Genomic DNA, 19,153 nt, shown 5'->3' on the forward strand with positions numbered 1-19,153 from the left:
AAGTGCAGACAGCCTCATCCCTTGCCTGCTTTGTGTTCTTTCATCAACCCTTGGTGCCTTTGAACTTTCCTGGCAGATCCCTCCCAGTTCATAGGAATCTGCTTCTCTTTTCTGCATCGCCAAATTGTTGTCTTTCAGGCTTAGATTTTTGAATCTCAGAGCGGTTGGATCGATTTCCATTTTCCTGCCATGCCAGATAGGTTTCACCATTATGAGCGTCACTGCATTCCCATTGCTATGGACGAGTCCAACTGGTTTGTAGGGCACAGAAGCATTGCACTGTGGGTATTTGCCTTACCTATTTGTTTGGCTGGCTGGCATGTGGTGCTGGGGGATTGAACCGCAGTCCCTGTGCTTTGCTAAGCTTGTTCTAAGTAAGGTGCTTTAGACCACTAAGCCATCTCACCAGCCCCTGCCCTATGAATCTTTTCGTTCTTTCTCTTCTCTGATGGCTGTGGCCAAAATGTTGGAAACTCTATTTAAATATTTTAATACACAACCTTCTTGTCTTTTAAGTCTGTTATTTTACATTTCATGTAATATTGTTTTTCATGAATGACTTTTACTAGAAGTCAAGATCATTCTATACTTATATAATCTTTCTACACCCCTTATACATTTTTTTTCATTCTATGTACTTGGTACAGGGTCTCACTACGCAGCTCGGACTCTTAGTAACCCTCCCACTTACAGCCTCCCCAGCGCTGGGATCACAGGCATGTGCTACCATGCTTGGACTGGGTTGCCAGCTCAGTGCGCCCCGGGGGCGGGGCCAGCACAGTGTGAGGAATCAGGAATGGAACCCTGGTCCCTGCACTTGCCTAAGCAAGTGCTTAGTCTGCTGAGCTATCTTGCCAGCCCTGGACACCCCTTTTTCTTAACAAATTTTATCATGAGCAAATACTGCACTGTCAGTTAGTTTCTACATTTATGCAAATGATTTTGTGATGTTTCATTTTCTCAAATTTCTTATTTGCTGCTTTGATGTCTGCACTTTCCTTCCATGCACTACCTTTCTTCTGGTGGTGGCTTTGTTATTCTAAGATCTTGGAGTGCTCGATTATTTATGTGGATTTGCTGTTTTTCAGATGTGAGCATTTTCACACACTGCTCACCCCACCCAGTGTATCTGTAACAAATATAGATACGAGACAAAAGCCTAATGTCCCAAGAGAGCAGTGAGCAATAGAGCCCAGGAAGAGCTGCTGTCTGTCGCTTGTACATTCCGGCAAGCTGGGATTCAAGGCTGCACATAGAACTTCTCCTGCAGGCGCCTGTTCTTTGATCCCTTGCTTGGGGTGTTACTGACTAGCATTTGTGTGGACCTAGAGTTAGGCAAATGGTGGAAGTCACTAGAGATAGTGGTATTTACTTAAGTAGTTATGCACATTCCTTAGCCTGCCTTCACCCCTCAATAAATGTGAGATGCTTCTGAGGCTCTGGGCTCACTTGGAGAGAGACTAATCTCAGTGAGACCTCTGAAGCTACATTCATCGGCTCTTCTCTTCGTTTCTTCTGGCATCCACTCATAACACAACAATCCCGTGAGATTGTTTCATACTGTTGACGTCATGTGCTGGAACGCTGGCATCTGCTACAATTTGTGGAAGATCAAACAGGGCTTACCCAGTACTGTGCTGAGATTCACTTGGCGCTTTTCACATGCTGTTTTTGCACACGCTCCCCAGAGTTTCACAGACTGGCACCCATCATGCGACTCACCTGTGCTTCAGCGGTTGGCTCACGGAAACCGCTGGCACCACTGAGCTTCTCTCGGTGCTAAGCCAGTAGGCACACCATGTGCTCAGGCTACCATGACTTGTGCTTGCACTTTTCCGGCAGCTGCACTATGCGATGTTCTGACGCAGATCAGCGCGGATGTGAGCTGCGGCAGGCAGGCCCACATAGGCAAGCGTGTACCGCGCAGTGCAGCAGTGTTGCAGTCCTCCTGGCTACCGATGTCCTGGGGAAACGGCAAGAGGACGGAGAGAAGGGAGGCGAGAGCCCTAGCCGAGGTCGATGGAGGCCCTCTCTCTCCTGCTGGGAGAAGAAGTGATGACAACGGCACAAATGTTCATTTATATCTCAGACAAGGTTAGCGCGGGCAAGATGTTTTCCCAAGACCAAGCGAGCCTGACCGCTGTAGGCACTCCGGGCTTTATTTGCACTCAGGCCTATGACAAGTTTGTAGCTGCAGCCACTTCCTGCAGTAGTTTGTGAACCATGACACATTTAATATCTCACCTTAACATAGAGAAAATTCGCCGGTCCTCAGTGGCAATGCCTGTGGCACACAGGCATCGACAGCTGAGAACTGCCCGGGCTACACGCTGAGGCCCTGTCTTACAAAATCAAGATACATAAATAAGAAAACATTCGGCTCTGTCTAAAAACACTTTGTGTAGGTTGAGCTGGAGTGTAATGTCCCCAGTGGTAACACTACCTACTGTACTTGCCATTTGTGCTTGGCATTTGTCACTGGGATCCAGCCCTTCATCACCTGCTGCAGGACAAAACAAAGCAGGATATTTTATAAGGCGCTGTAGGAACAGAAAATAAGGAAGCAGAGTACGGCAAGGGTGCCAGACCGCCTCAGATGGGACACTTGCCCAGGGCTTATGCAGTGCAAGCAACAGCACTGACTTCATCCGCTGCAAAAGGCTCCTGGCCAATGACGGGTCCACTATAAATTTAACTCTATAGCTCATAAACCAGAACATATATCACAAAAATTATTCAACTTCAGCTCGGTCCTCGATGCTGTGCAGTGGTGGCATGTTGTTGATTGTTAGCCTGTGCGCACGTGCTTAGACATGCCTCAAATGACCATCCTCAACAAGCAACCCAAAGCTATGGGGCTACCCACCCGGCCTGGACAGGGCTACTCCCAGCAGAGAAGCCAGCCCTGTGGAGAGCAGAGTTACAGCAGCTATCGCCTGTCAGCAGATACTTCGGGCTGTGGCCAGGGCAGCTGTGGTTCTTCTCTCGGACAGACTCAGAACACAGGCTATGGCGCACAGGCAGCTCCGCAGGGTTCCGGCTCCACCAGCGGCTAGGGCAGTAGCCAGAGTTCCCAGTCATCTTGCGGGCAGCAGTCCTCTTATCCTGGCCACGGTGGGCAGCCAGCTCCCAGCAGCACCTGGGAAGTCATGGTGGTAGTTCTCATAGTAGCAGCTATGGGCAGCCCCGGAGTGGGGGCTATGAGCAGCACCTGGCTATGGGGGACAGCAACAGAGCCACGGACAGCAGCAAAGCTCCTACAGTCCTCCTCAGGGCTATGGATAGCAGAAGCAGTACATCAGTAGCAGTGGCGGTGGTGGAGGGGGTGGCAGAGGCAATCATGGCCAAGCTGGGTCCTCCATGAGTGGTGGCAGCGGTGGCTACGGGGGAGGCCAACAGGACCGTGGGGGCCGAGGCAGGGGTGGTGGTGGTGGTTACAACCGCAGCAGTGGTAGCCATGAACCCAGAGGTCGTGGACATGGCCACGGAGGCAGAGGCGGCATGGGCAGAAGTGACTGAGGTGGCTTCAGTAAATCTGGTGGCCTTCGGGGCCAAAGATTACATCATGATTCTGAAGAGGATAATTCTGACAACACCATCACCTTCATGCAAGGCCTGGGTGAGAATGTTACAACTGACTCTGTAGCTATTCCTTCAAGCAGGCCGTTATTAAGACCAATACGAAAACCGGACAACCCATGATTAATTCATACACAGACGGAGACTGCCAAGTTGACAGGAGAGGCAACAGCTTCATTTGATGGCCTGCCTTCTGCTAAATCAGCTATTGTCTGGTTTGACAGTTAAGAAATCTCTGGAAACCCTACTAAGGTCTCATTTTTTACCTGGCGAGCGGACTTCCATTGGGGTGGTAGCAACGAGGCCGAGGGATGCACAGGCCACGGAGGCGATGGTGGTGCTGGCAGCGGCCAGGGAGGATTCCCCAGTGGAGGACAGCAGCGAGCTGGGCACTGGAAGGGCCCTAACAGTACGTGTGAGAACACGAACGGCTCTCGGAGAAACGAATGCAACCAGTGTGAGGCCCCTACGCCGCCTGGCCCAGGAGGGCTCCAGGAGGCTCCCAACAGGGGGCAACTATGGCGATGATCCATGTGGTGGCAGAGGAGGCTACAACTGGGGCAGCTACTGGAGCCATGCAGGGGATGGTGGGGGCTTCCGAGGGGGCGCGGTGGTGGGCGCAGAGGCAGCTTTGACGGGGGCGAACACAGACAGGATCGCAGGGAGAGAGCGTACTACTCTGGTTTTCAGACTCTGGAACAATTTTCCCCCCGGAACCAAGGGTAACCCCAATAATTTGGAACCCTCCAAACCCCGAACCACCAAGGAATTTTGTTGTGTTGGTCTACGTAATTGTAACCATACCTCTGGTTCTCATTAAAAACCATCATTTTAGTTAAAAGAAAAAATATTTAATTTCTATTTTAACAACTGAGTTCAGACTCCCAGAATAAAAAAACCATTTATTTCCACAGCATAAATGTAATTAGCAGCATCGAAAGAGGAAAAAGACTGCTCTATGATAAGTAGAAATCATCCCCTCAAAGCAAACATCAATATACTCAAAAATTCCTGAGGTTTTTTTTTCTTTTTTTGCGGAACGGGGAATTGAACTCAGGCCCTTGCGCTCACCAGAGAAGCTCTTATTCCACTGAGCCATCTCCTCAGCCCCCCTAGAATGTTCTTGCAGATAAATCGCCTCATTCTGCAAAGCTTGTGGAGAGGTTATTACAGTACACTGTGCTTTCTGGAGAAAGCGTCTGCTCTCTGCTGCGGTGGGGCTGAGTGACTACAAAAATACCATATTTTTTGAATGGCAAATTGCCTACACAACTTCAAAACAAATCATGCCAATATGAGCCTAAAAAGCAAAATTTAGTGATACAAAATGCCTGCTAATGAACACACACTATTAATGGCTGATTCAGAAAAAAAAACATGGAAAATTATGACCGCCTCTTATCTTCAATCTAGTTGGGGTATGTACAGATATCTTCAGGGAATATCAAAAATATATTTGATAATTTACATTGTCTGAAAACAGATGAACACATGCAGAAGTAATTAGTGAGAGATTATAAACCACAGGGGTCGGGGAGATGGCTCAGTGAAATAAGTGCTTCTCTGGCAAGCGCAAGGACCTGAGTTCAATCCCTGGGTCTGCAAAAAAAAAAAAAAAAAGAAAGAAATTATAAACCATCAAACCCATTTAAAACTCTTGCTAGCATTGTGGACATCATGCAACAAAAATTCAACTACAAGACAATGGAAAAAGGAAAACAGCTAAGGAAAATTCAATTTGTTTTTGTTTTTTTTGAAAATTCAATTTTATAATCAGTTCATAGCAAAATTACTAGAAGCAAAAAACCCAAGACCACCTACAAAACGACGAGCCCCCGGCACACACCAAGGTAAGTCACTTGGCCTGTAGTTTTAGCACGCTGCATAGTGCAAAATGAAGGCAGTTATCCTCCGCTTTAAGAAATGGTATTAAATCCCCTCGCTGCTGCTTAGGAGAAGGCGCAGAATTAGGTGCGCTCAATACACACTCTTAAGACAGAAGTTAGAGTGACTTTCCGCAGAGACATTTACAGCTGAGTTCATGGTACCTATACTTCAGGATCTTCCCGCTGTCGGTGTATTTCTAGAGGAATATGTTGTTTTACAGCTTTAAATCATTTGAAAGTGAACAAAGGATTTAAAAGGAGCCATACCTGAGAGTTGGGTACATTCAGAGATCTGATACAACAGCTGGTCAGACAGGCAGTGTGACCGACACCTAGTGCGCGCCAGTCACATTAATCTTTCCTCACAGTGCTGTGGTTTTGCCGAAGGAGCTAGAGCCAGATGACAACAGGTGTCCCCACGTTGTGGACATTCCTAAGAAGGCCTCCCCTGTGCAAGCCCATGTTTAAGGAAAGTTCACGGAAGGCTGAGGCGTGCTCGTGCTCTGCATTTATACTAACACTCCAGACTGCAGGTTTTAGGTAGTCACTGGCATCGAACAATACTCACAACACAGCGTTTCACTTTCCCTGGGGCAGTTCCGTCATGTTTTTCCAGGTTATCTGAGGCACTGAAAGGTTTACGTACATTTCTTTGCCTTAAATTCTTTAATGTTGAGGGAAAAAAACTTTCTATATTCTGCATATGCTGAATCTTTTCATTATGAATTTGCATTTATTTAATATATGGCCTGAAAGAGGTCCTGTACTATTTATAAGAAAAACTTCAGGGCCAGCCACATAGCTCAGAGGACTAAAGCACCTGCTTTGGCGGATGCAGGGACTGGGGTTCAATTCCCGGCATGCTGTCGGCCCCGCCCCTGGGGCACAATGAGATGGGATTGAGACTGGGCATGTTATGATTTGTATGTCCCCCTCAAAGCCTCCTGCAGTCTTGGGATGGCTTCTGGAGTTTGTGATTGACTACTGTGGGTGTGGATGCTGCACCGGCCCTGGGGCAGGTCATCTGCACTTCAGTGTAAGCAGGAAAGACAAGCTAGCTGCTTGAACTGCCGCTACTCCTCCTCTGGCGCTCTTGCTCTTTACTGCCACCATGGAAGGTTGCTCTCTGCCATGTGCTGCTGTGCCTTTGGAGCCACCTGAGCATGGACTGAAAGCTCCAGTAACTGTGAGCTAAATAAACCTTTCCTTCCTTCACTTTGAGTGTCTGGTATTTGTCCCAGCAACAAGAGAAGAGTAAGACAGCATGGTTGCGCACGCCTGTAATCCCAGCACTTGGGAAGCTGAAATCAGGAGGATCATTGCTGGTCCAAGCTGTGTAGTGAGACCCTGGAGACCCTGTAGTAAACATTATTGAAAAAGACTGCTGGGCCGGGGAGATAGCTCAGTAGAATAAGCGCCTGCCTGGCAAGTGCAGGGTCCTGAGTTCAATCCCCAGTACCACACACACACAAAAAAAATAAATAAAAAATCCTTCTACCCCATCTGATTCATGTCAGTCTAAGTTGCTTCACATACTGTTTCTAACCTCTCTTTTGAACATGCATGGTACATACTGTTTCTAACCTCTCTTTTGAACATGCATGGTACATACTGCACTGAAGTCTTTGGTTTATTGTTCAGTCTTTCTCCAGAGGGGATTTCTTTCATGTTTCACAATACCTCCGAGTACTGAAAGAAGAATGACTTTCCTCCCAGAGAGCATTTCCACCGTGTGTGTTCATGTGCTGTGGAAACACCTCGTGTGCTGAAAGCATCCCTACCTGCTTACATGGGACGGGTTCTCGGCAGTAAATCATTTATTCTGCAACGATCTTGACGACTGAAAGCATTGCCACAATGCTTCCTTACAGAGGCTATATCCCAGGTGTGAGTCCTTTTGCGTACTCAACACCCGTCCTGAAAGCTTTTCCACATTGCTTACATTCCCTGGATCTCTTCAAGGTGTAAATCCTTTCATGCATTTGACAATAACCTTTTGTTCCAAAACTATGCCGTACTGCTTACATACAGGCCTTCTCTGCAGTGCGAGTATATTCCTGTACTCAGACAAACTGTACACGATGAAAGTTTTACCATACTGCTGGCATAAACAGTTTCTCCCTAATGTAATTCCTTTCATGTATTTTACAATCCTACCTTGGGCTGAAAACCCTCCCTCATTGTTTAGGTTTTTCTCCCATGTGGGTCCTTTTACGTACCTACCTTCTATCTTCTGTGCTAAAAGATTTCCCCACATTGCTTACATAAATAGGGTTTCTCCCAGGTGTGTGTCCTTTCATGTATCTGACAATTCCTCTTGCTGGTGAAAGTTTTCCCACATTGCTGAGATATAGGGCTTCTTCCCAGTGTGAGTCTGTAGGTGATTTTGGCAACTTCTCTGTGATCTAAATGCTTTCCCACATTCCTTACACACATAAGGATTCCCCCCAGTGTGTCTCCTTTCATGGACTTGACAATTCCCTTTTGTGGTAAAAGCTTTGCCACAGTGCTTACATACATAGTTTCTCCCCACTGTGAATTCTCTCATGAGCTTTATAAGAAGCATATGTCTCAAAAGCTTTTCCACATAACTTACATACGTAGGGTCTCTCTGTGCTGTGAGTCCTTTCATGGAATCAACATTGACTACTCGTGGTAAAAGCTTTTCCACATTGCTTACATACATAGGGTTTCTCCCCAGTGTGAATCCTTTCATGTTTTTGACAGTCATTTCTTGTGCTGAAAGCTTTTCCACATTGCTTACATACATAAGATTTCTCTCCAGTGAGTCCTTTCATGTGCTTGCAGTCTATTTTTTGTGCTAAGCGATTTCCCACATTGCTAACATACATAGGGTTTCTCCCCAGTGTGTTTCCTTTCGTGTATCTGACAATTCTGTTTGCTAGTAAAAGCTTTCCCACATTGCTGACAGACATAAGGCTTCCTCCCAGTGTGACTCTGTACATGATTTTGGCAAGCTGTGTGCGAACTAAAAGCTTTCCCACATTGCTGGCATACAATGGGCATCCTCCCAGTGTGACTCCGTTCATGATTTTGGCAAGATCTCCGTGAACTAAAAGCTTTCCCACATTGCTGACATACATGGTGTTTCTCCTTGGTGTGCGTTCTTTCATGCACTTGACAATTCCCTTTGCTGGCAAAAGCTTTGCCACATTGCTGACAGACATAAGGTTTCTCTCCAGAGTGAGTTCTTCCATGTGCTTGCAGTCTATCTCTTGTGATGAATGATTTTCCACACTGCTGACATACATACGGTTTCTCTCCAGCATGATTCCTTTCATGTATGTGCAAATTATCTTTTTTGCTAAAAGCTTTCCCACACTGCTGACATACATAGGGTTTCTCGCCTGTGTGAGTCCTTTCATGTACTTGAAGACTCTTATTTCTGGTAAAAGCTTTGCCACATTGCTTACATACATACGGTTTCTCCCCAGAGTGAGTCCTTTCGTGTACTTTATGAGAATCGTATGTCTTTAGAGCTTTTCCACATTGCTTACATCTATAGGGTTTCTCTGTACTGTGAGACCTTTCATGGACTCGCATTCTATCTTTTCCAGTAAATCTTTTCCCACACTGCTGACATACATAGGGTTTCTCCCCAGTGTGCGTCCGTTCATGTACTCGGCAACTCCTTTTTCTGGCAAAAGCTTTCCCACAGTGCACACATACGTAGGGTTTCTCCCCACTGTGACTTCTCCCATGTGCTTTATAAGAAGCATAGGCCTTGAGAGCTTTGCCACACTGCTTACATATATAGGCTTTCTCTGTACTGTGAGTCTTTTCATGTAATTGACAATAAGCTTTTGTTCTAAAAGATTTTCCACACTGATTACATACATAGGGTTTCTCCCCAGTGTGGATTCGTTCATGCACTTGACAAGAACTTTGTGTTCTGAAAGATTTTCCACATTGCTTACATATGAAGGGATTTTCCCTACTGTGAGTTTGCTCATGTTCTTTGAATTTAATGTATCTGATGAAAGCTTTCCCACACTGCTTACATACATAGGGTTTCTCCACAATGTGAGTTCTTTCAGGATTATTCAACAAAGTGTTACTGAAGGATTTTCCTTGGTGCTCACGCTCATGTGTGCTTTCTCCAGCACTAGATTTTCCATGTATCTGAGTATCATGAGAATTACAACCATTTCCACATGGTGTGCACATATACGTATTCACATCCCTGTGACCTGTTTCCCCAATTCGAATATTACTATAAGTAGCACATGATTTGACATCAGGTCTTGTTTCCACGGTACTTTCTTCAGTCAAATGACAGGAGGCTTTTGAACATGGCATGTAGTCATGGGGCCTCTGCCGAGGACTTGTCTTTGCATGTTCCTGAAAGGATTGGAGTCTCGTGCAGGATTTCCCATGTTGGCTACAGGGAGGAAGCTTCTCTTCAAATCCTTGCTGCCCATATGCTCTGAGCTCAGTGTTAGCCATGACGGGGCCATGCGCTGACGAGCCACCTGCCAGGACGCTTCTAGAAGCAATGCGTTCGTGGGGTGTTCCACCAACACCTCTCGTGTGCACATGTGGCTCTGGAGTCTGAGAAGCCCCTTGTCCATATTGGCTCCATAATGTATCTTTACAGGATTTCTCTACATCTTCACTTCTATAAAATGGACAGAAACAAAACAACCAATTACGTGATAGTATCTTTTAGTAGTGATTCACTGTGAGGAGATCTGACTCGAAGCCCCTAGGAACATGTAATCCTCCACCCACTGTACACCATGCATGATTCATGGGACAGAGCTTTCCCGCGAACAGGAGTTTCTTTTGGCAGTCTGTCATCCACCTGTTTGCAACACACAACACTTACTTTTATCGTGAGTATTTGGAACACATCTTAAACAAACATGCTCCATATACTGATGTTTCGAGAGCTTTTCTTCCATGACCCCATTCCTCTCTTCCACTGAGCCTCTTCTCCCACTCCAAAGTGCCTCCTGCTTCCCCACTTACTCCTTTTACCCCATAATTCATGCTTTCCCAATCTCATGCAAAATACAAGTTCTGACAGTGAAATTTTTCTGACTTCTTTCTAAGGCCATCCATCCTTTGGCAAATGCTGTTACTTAAATGTTTTGTGAAGGATACTATGCCATTTTATGCGTACGTACTGCATGCTTTTCAGTGCTGAAAACTGAACCCAGGGATTTATTACTGGGATAAAGTTAACGGTTTTATTTTTATTTTAAAACAGTGGGTCATCAATCAGCAAGTTACCAAAGCTGAGTACAAATGCTCAATCTTCCTGCCTGAGCGTCTTTTAAGGCTAGGGTTAACATCACGCCTTTTATGCCCAAGCACCACCAATCCTGGGTGCTCAAAGTTTACAGCAGATCACCATCTCACTGTATGCCACCTACTTTTCAGATATTAAAATATTTCAAACAATCAACTATCAGAATGAACATGTTCCTCATATCTAATGCCTTGGAGAAATTTCTTGAGATTGAAAACAATCTCACGGAAAAAGAGAAGAAAAAATCTCACGATAGCCTTCCTTTTCAGTTTTTGTGGCCCTTGCAGAACGTCATTCTCAGGAATGCAGTTAATTACCTCAGACTTTTCCTGCACCTGCTATGCTCATCTCCAAAGTGTTCTTCACCTGAGTTCCTTCCTGAAGGGAGAAGAAATACAATGATGACTTACTACATGCGTGGAAAATCAGTAGATTGCAGCTGGATTTACGGTAAACACGCAACCATGGATGGAACATGCACCATGATGTTTCCATCTTCCCATTAATGAAATTGCTCATGAGCAGGGCCAGATACTGAGTACATCAGGGAAAAATAGGCATCTTCCTCACCTACGGCGGCCAGGTGCCTCAGGGTCTCCCACATCACATCTCGGTAGAGCTTCCTCTGGGAAGGATCCAACAGGGCCCACTCCTCCCGGGAGAAGTTCACAGCCACGTCCTCGAAGGTCACCGCCTCCTACGACGTCAGACATGGATTTCCAGGAAGAAGAGGGAGATTCTCAGCAAAATATATTCTCAGTTCTACTCACGAAAGCTCATGTGAGGCTGAGTTTTCCAAAGGTTTCTCCTTCACGTCTTCGCCATTGAAGCCCTTATTTTCCACCCATATACACTTCTCATATAGGAAGTTTCATGTTATACTACAATTCATTGCTTTGGGTTTTCTTTGGCAGAACCGGGGATTGAACTCAGACCCTTGCGCTTGCCAGGAAAGCACTTATTCCACTGAGCCATCTCCCCGGCCCCTACAATTCATTGTTACAGCAACAGCAGAATTAGATTTCTGCTTCTCCAGCGGGCTAAACCCAGGTTTACTTGTACAAAGCCACCATAGCATGGGTCATTAGGGTATAGAAAATCACAACCTAAGGTAAGAAAATGTCTGATGAATTTCTATGAGTATCAAAGAAAATATCTTTTATCCCATCCTATTAGACCGGCAAATGATCGTTTTTTTTTCTCTGATTCTCCTTAGCCAATATTTTGAAATTTCAGCTTGTTTTCATAGACAAATTCTTAGTACAACACTAACCTAAACACATGAGCAATCACTTGCAAGACTAGGAAAAAATTATAGCTTGTTTTGTAGACTACCTGAGAATAGTGAAACTGGACTACAGAACTAATATAGTATACGCTATGGTGCAGCAACATGAAATTTGGAACAAGAACACAAATGGGGGGTGCATGTGATGAAACTATACATGCACTATGGCGATCACCCGGATTCTGCAAACTTAAACAGGCAGTAACAATGACAGGAAACAAGTCAAAGCAATAATATTTCACTTGCACACACGCATTCCAAAGTGATAGCTCGTACGGGGCCACGAATTCCCAAATGCCCTCTGGAGGGCACTGTGTTATCAGCAGAGGCGATGCCAAGCAGCTCCAGAGAAGGGAGTCTTCGGCGAGCTCACGCGGACGCAGACATCTTAGCGACAGCTGTCTCACTGTACAGACGAAATTCTCAGCACGCAAAATTAAAGGAACAAATGTTTATTGTGCTCACTTTGTAGAGCCTTCTGCCCATTTTGTCTGGCTCCAAGGAAGCGGGGCACGGCAGGGGAGCACAGAAGAGGGGGAACAACCCCCAGCAGGCAGGAAGAGGCCAGAGAAGCAGCGAGCAGCCCGCGACAGCAGCAACTCTCTTTCTGTTCCTTAGGTTAAATCCAGGCTACCTGCATGGTTTTCACGCTCTTAGCCCTAGCATCGCATCGGGAACCCATCCATGTCCGTACACGACCGATCCTGACACCTCTGAAAACCACATACGGCTCAACAAGGTTTCAGGGGCCCATCTGGATAGAAATCATAACAGCAAACCGAGTCATGATAGAGCTCTTAAGGCACGACGTAGCACAAAGACATACGGTGCAACAGACAACGCAAGGAGAAACAGGTATTATTACTCACATGCCTTGGATGCTAAGTAAATTACATCTTGACATAGGAAAGAGATATCTGAACACATTCAGAAACTTTAAAAGAGTTTTCCACTGAGGAAAATGAAGCTGTCAGAACTAGAAGACAGTCAGATGAAAACTGCAGTACAGGGGCTGGCGAGATAGCTCAGTGGTCTAAAGCGCCTGCTTAGGCAAGCGTGCAGGGACCTCGGTTCGATCCCCAGCACCACATGCCATGCCAGCCGCGCCTCCAGGATGGGCTGAGCTGACCATAAAAAAAAAAAGAAATAAAGGAAACATTTTTTAAAAAGAAAAGAAAACTGCAGTACATAAAAGTCAAGAAATGGTAAAATTATCCACACCATATCCCATAAAAACAATCTGTGCACCAAATAAAAAATGAACATAAAGAAAAGGAGAACTTTTAAAACCGGGTGTGGCTTCACAAGCCTGTAATCGCAGCACTCTGGAGGCTGAAGCAGTGGGACTGTTTTGAATTCGAGACCAGTCTGGGCTACAAAGTGAGCTCAAGGCTGGCCTGAACTTCATAGTGAGACCCTGTCTCACAAAGATTAAGAAAGTAAGAAAAGGAAAAAGATCCACAGCTTTATCTGAGAAAACAGGCAAAGGAAGTGAGCTGGAGACAGTTCCAGAAGGAACCACCTTTCAAGGAAGTAGCATGTGGCCACGCGCACAGCTTCCCGGACCTGCGCTGTGGCAAAGGGCTCAAGTCCACTCCAGATGCTCCCGAATATGGGTCTGCTGTTTACCAGCTTGGCCCTGGCAAGCTTTCTGGTCCCAGAGAAACAGAGAAGGGTTACAGTTAAGTAGGACAAACGCTGGCACATGGTCAAACTTTCTGTACATAAACTTGAAATAAATGTAATTACTGAGCCAGCTACTCAGTCCTCCTGACCCCAGATCTTTTTCTTTTCATTCCGTCTTCCCCCCACCCTGTTCCCCTCTGCTAGGGCTGGACCCCCACAGAAGTAGAACTGTGGGAAGATACCACTGGTAGGCAGACATACGCAGCACTGAAAGATGAACTGAGGCACGTCACGGCCATGGCTTGTACCTCAGGGTATTCCAAACTACACACACCAGGAGCTGAATTCCAATCTAGAAGACACAGGAGATGTCACTCCTGGAGGCAACTGGGATTCTTTTTGCATCTATTAAAAATCATATTTTAAAAAATTGCAACGATGTACACACTAGAATTGAGAGGAAACTGCTTTGCCCCAACATGGGCAGGGTCATATATGAAACATAGCGAGACACAGGAGCCACATGGAATGATTATGGGACCCAATTAGATACAACTCAGGAATATTCAGAGGTGTCAAATCTAAACGAAGGCTGCAAAGTGACAACAACAGGTGTTAAATGAAAAAGCAACAGCGGAGGACATAGGACAGGGCTATCCAGGCGGACAAGGATGAATCTAACTGGGTTCCCACAGGGCATGCTTAACCTTGCCCAAAGCCCCACTGAAAGTTTTTCTGAAGGTTCTGATGATGTTTATATTGTTATGGTAGCTAGATCTCACCAAAAGCTACTTTGAGAATAAACTGCAAAATCCATAAGCACTAAGTGGCCATGTGGAAAGACCGTTATACTTCCTTGCCTGCATTCTAACATGGAAAGTGGCGGGTACCTTACGGAGCAGGCACACATAACCCAGCAGCGCCGCAGCAAGCGTGACACCTGCAGACCCACAGCACGCAGCGCACAGACCACACGGCGGACGCCTGCAGGGGGCGAGGACAGCTCCACCCCTACACCTCGGCCCAACCTGAACATCAACTCAAACGCAAACGCCGCCCATGAGACAGGGTGCAAAAGTACTACTCCCTCTAAAATGCTACAACGGAAAAAAAAAAAAAAGTGTTTCTTCCTCGACATTGAGAGTAAGTACCCAAGCCCCACAACTGGAAGACAGAATACTGGAACCAGGCTGACAGTTCATAGAGAGTTCAGCCCTTACTGGCTGACTTCCAAGCAGGGTGTCAGGGCAGAGCGGCCCAGCACACAGGAAGCTTGCTCACGGCATGGCACGGGGAAGCAGGGAGCCACCAGGGCAGGAGGAGTGACACACGTACGCAACCTGAGCCCACAGTGAGCACCTCTTCCCCCACCACCCTCACCAGAATCACACCTATAATTCAGTCACCCACAAAGGCCCTCCTATATTCACATGAAGCTTTGAAACACTATCTAGGGGCTGGCGAGATGGCTCAGTGGTCTAATGCACCTACTTGGAACAGGCTTGGGAAAGCACCGGGACCGCTGTTCGATCCCCCAGCACCACATGCCAGCCAGCCCCGCCCCCTGGTGGGCTGAGCTGGCCACACACACAGACACTCACACACAATAAATAAATAAATGTTTAATTAAAAAAAAAAAAAAAAAAAGAAACACTATCTAGACTGAAATCCTAACAGTACTCCAGGCAAAGCCCCAAGACAGTCACAGTGACCGGGACCCCTGCACATAACGGAACACAGGGCATGAAAAGGGGCCCACACGGAACTAATCCCACAACCATGAAGAAGGGCTGAGTGCAGCAAAAGCTGAAACACATGTGACACGAAGGGGACCTTAACCTGACAAAGGGTGAAAACTTGGGCTGTGCACGGCTCACACCGTGTGCTCCTAAACAGCCTGCTGGACCTCAGTGTTTCACCATCTGTTTAGAAAAAAGAAGTTCTTAACATTCACCATAGTGACATGCTGCTCAGGGCCTCAGTCAGAGTCTGGCCATCAGCTGCATTACCACCACTGACTGCACGAAGCGGCAGGCAGCTGGAGTCACGGCAGACAGCAAAGGGGGACCAGGCCTCAGCACACCCCACAGAGCACACATTCTGCCAAACCTTCCTCGAACTGGGGTGCTTTATGTGTCATGTATTTGCTACAAAGTGTTGGATTACCAGGCTTTCTAAAATTCCATATACTTGAACCAAATTGTTAATTATTGCTTCTTGCTGGAATTTGCAGTGCTTTTCTCTTCCTGTTCTTCGCTCCCCATCAGCACCTCTCTTTCTCTGAGAACTTGTCTACTCTGTAGGCAACACTGGCCAGAGACAGAAGTTACAGCATGCACCCCGCCGCTGCGCTTGTGTGGCGGGGTCCCTCAGCCTGCATGCTGACTGCCCACGGGGTGAAACACCACCAGTCTGAAGCTGCCTTTGCTATGGGCAGCACTTACGCAGCACGTGCTCCAGCATGGCCCTCTGCTTTCTTCCTGGACACCTGTGACAACCTACTGACATCTAAACTAAGGAGCACCGACAACTTTTAACACATGAACTTTCACTCATCAAACTACAGGGACCAAAACTTTGCAACTAGCTCCTGTGTGTCACTCCACAACTCGTGCTGTGGGTGACACGTGCTTGTGATACGACTTTTGCAGTATACAGGAAGAGCGACCCTTCCTTCCACGGACCCCGTCACCAGCTGCGCTTGAGGGTGGGGGGCTCCGTGCAGCACATCTGTAGCAGCTGCATTTGGTCATCAAGGTGCGGATCTCAGAAGACGCCACTCCTGCCCCCACAAGGAGGGAGAAGAGGGCCCGACCTGCCAGGACGCCCACAGCCCGAATGCGCTCAGATTTCCGTGCTTGCTTTGTGGCCTCATCTTGCTGCAGAAAGGTCACGACTCTGGCTAGAACCTGAGGGTCCTCCGTCTCACCCTTCACAGTTATGGAATCAGAGGCGGAGGCTTCCTGGAGAGCGGCTCTGCTCGCCGTCCAGGGAGGAGCAGGGCGCGGATGACTTACGGAGCCGCTGCAGGGGTCTGGGTACTCAGAGGACCCAGCCAGGACAAGGCCAGTGTGAGGTGAGGCTGCAGGCTGCCCTGAGGGAGCTCTGCCATGCTAATGGGTGTGACTGGGGCTCTGCCACTGTCTGGAGGAGGCCGGGCAGCATGGGGGAGGAGGCTGTGCAGGAGAGCGGAGGCTCTGAAGCGCAGTGACGTTCAGGTCAGAGGGAGTCGCTCTGTTACCCAAGACCTGGCTTCAACCTTACACCCCTTGGGTCAGATGAGGGCTTTGCTCTGCTGTCCAGAGCCCTGCCCCCCTCAGATAATGGCCCAAGTTATGCTGTGCTGTGTGCTGTTGGTCTTTACCTCCTGTAATTCATTGTAAATTCAGAAAATTTGTAAATCAACATGAATGATATTTTCTCCGCATGCTGTCAGGCTGTCAGATTCCGTTTGCTATCCATGTGCAGCTGTCACTGTTGGGTCTGTGAAGTCAAATCTCCCCTGCATGGTGCGCAGCTGAGGAGCCAGGGCAATACCAGGACACTCTATTGCTGCACTTGGGACAAAGCGACTCAGGGTCTGCAGCATGGGGGTCGTTCCTTAGGATATCTTATGCTTTGAGACAGGGCCTACTGCGCAGGCCAGGCTGGGCTTGAATCACTTTGGGGCCCCGTTGGAGGCCATTAACCGGCATCTATTCTATTCCCCTGCTGAGTCAACTTTATGGTCCTTCTCACCTTGCCCATTCCCCATGAATCACGTGCTATGCCCTAGGGCTTACACCCTCCCCATTGCCTAGATGCCTGCTGACCCCCAAGAGCCGAGATTTCCTCATTCCATCACCCCCTATATATACCCAGAACCTCCCCTAAATAAACGAGGCTTGATTAGAATCCTGTCTTGCCTCCATTTCTCGCGTCTCCTGTCCCGACAAGTGGCGCCCAGCGAGTGGGGCATCTGGTACGGAGGATTCAGCAAGGGAACCGTCCGAGAGAGCGCGCGCAAGAGAAAGCCAGTAAAAGAGAGAGCCGACAAGAGAGTAAAAGAGGCAAAAGAGAGAATAAAAGAGGCCTGCGCCGCAGTTGCCTGCTGCGACGTCTGAACCTCGGAAAGCGGACGGCACCCCTTTCCCCTAACAATGGACAGGCATTAAGTGAATGAGATATTTGTAGAAAGTTTGAGCAAAGCATCAAAGGTGCGAGGAGTAAAGGTTAAAATTAAGATTATGAGACTTTTGGACCTAAAGGTCCCAGTGATACAGGGAAGTAAAACTCCCAACCTGATCTATCTAAATAGGAGTTCGAGTTCTCTAGGACGAGGAGTGGGTTTTGGGAACAGATGGAGGATGAGAGTAGAATATTTTATTGGGAAAGAAAGCTTCTGTCTCAGAGAGGACAGAAGGGGGACCTGAGCGGGTTGCCCAAAAAGCTGTCTTTTTAAGTTTATTTTTATAGAGCAAAACCATGCGGGGTTAAGGTAGAGAGGACAAGGCGGCGGCGCCGTCCCTGGCTGCGCAAGGCAAAGGCTTTGGGGTGGGAGGAGGGGCCGCACCGGACCGGTGAGAGGAAGGGGTCTTGCTTAGGGGGATGTGGGGTGGGACAAAACTAGTAAAGCTGATTACGCCCAGGGCCAAATGGGGCTGGGCTGGGCTGGTCTTTTTATGTGATGGATACCTATTTAGGATATCAATCCCAGGCACTACTCTTTTAGCAGTTGCTTGGCCTTCAGGTCTTTTAGGTCTGGCTCACAGCAGGAGCATGCGCCCCTCTCACAGTTGCAAGATAACTTGTCTCCTAAGGGTCGAGTGGCCGCGAAGGAAGGCCCCAAGAGTCGGTCTCTCATGCAAGTCACAAAGGGCAAGCTTTATGATCCACGTGCACGCAGGGCGTCTGAACACGCAGGAACAGAGCGCGCTTAAGCATGGTGGGTACAGTTTTTAAAGGCAAAGACCAAAAAAAACAAAAGGGGGGGGGGAAGCAAGCGGTGTACAGAAGCAGATTGCATTGGTTACTTTTAGGATGACCTTCAAAATAATTGGTGAGTTTGAATACATGTCTTTTTAAGGAAACTTAGAAGAGGGTAGATAAAGGCTAATTTTATGGTTTTGGTGGTATTCTGAGAATGGGTGGGTTTTAACTGAACTTTGTAACCTTATCTCATAAGAGTATCCTAAGTCAGGAAGTAATGTTTTCTTAAGCAAAACCTGAAGTTTTATGACTCCACCTGGGTTCCAAGATAAGGATGACTTAAGCCTCATGGTCAAGGACTAGTGGGAGGTCCCTTGTGACCGGAGTTTGCACTTTAAAAATTCTTTGGGCCTTACAGTCTTTTGTGCTGTCTCCTTCAAAGGACTTGCCCTGTCTGCCTATTAATATTTCTACCTAATTTGGCTACCTATAACACCAGTTACGGCTTTTTCCTACTGGAATTTAATTGATAAAATTTTATCCCAGAGACACTGTGACCCTGTTGTTATTAATGTGATAAAAAAAAAAAAA

At 47.2% G+C, this 19,153-nt stretch overlaps 2 protein-coding genes and 1 pseudogene across 2 annotated transcripts in view; 1 reads left to right on the forward strand and 2 right to left on the reverse strand.

The window, feature by feature from the left end:
* Nucleotides 1–4,305, forward strand: part of LOC101562846 — a 55,284-nt pseudogene extending 50,979 nt beyond the window's left edge.
* Nucleotides 1–19,153, reverse strand: part of LOC111814145 (zinc finger protein 431-like) — a 629,125-nt gene that overhangs the window by 232,406 nt on the left and 377,566 nt on the right. The window lies entirely within an intron of this gene.
* The window catches only part of LOC101563248 (zinc finger protein 709-like), a 43,681-nt gene continuing 32,674 nt past the window's right edge, over nucleotides 8,147–19,153 (reverse strand). Inside the window, 3 exon segments of the mRNA XM_023706877.1 lie at nucleotides 8,147–10,104; nucleotides 11,058–11,118; nucleotides 11,311–11,437. Of these exon segments, the coding sequence (XP_023562645.1) occupies nucleotides 8,226–10,104; nucleotides 11,058–11,118; nucleotides 11,311–11,437 (2,067 nt within the window). The 3' untranslated portion in view covers nucleotides 8,147–8,225.

Source organism: Octodon degus, unplaced genomic scaffold (assembly GCF_000260255.1).
Source record: "Octodon degus isolate 3935 unplaced genomic scaffold, OctDeg1.0 scaffold00274, whole genome shotgun sequence".
In the NCBI taxonomy this organism is placed as follows: domain Eukaryota; kingdom Metazoa; phylum Chordata; class Mammalia; order Rodentia; family Octodontidae; genus Octodon; species Octodon degus.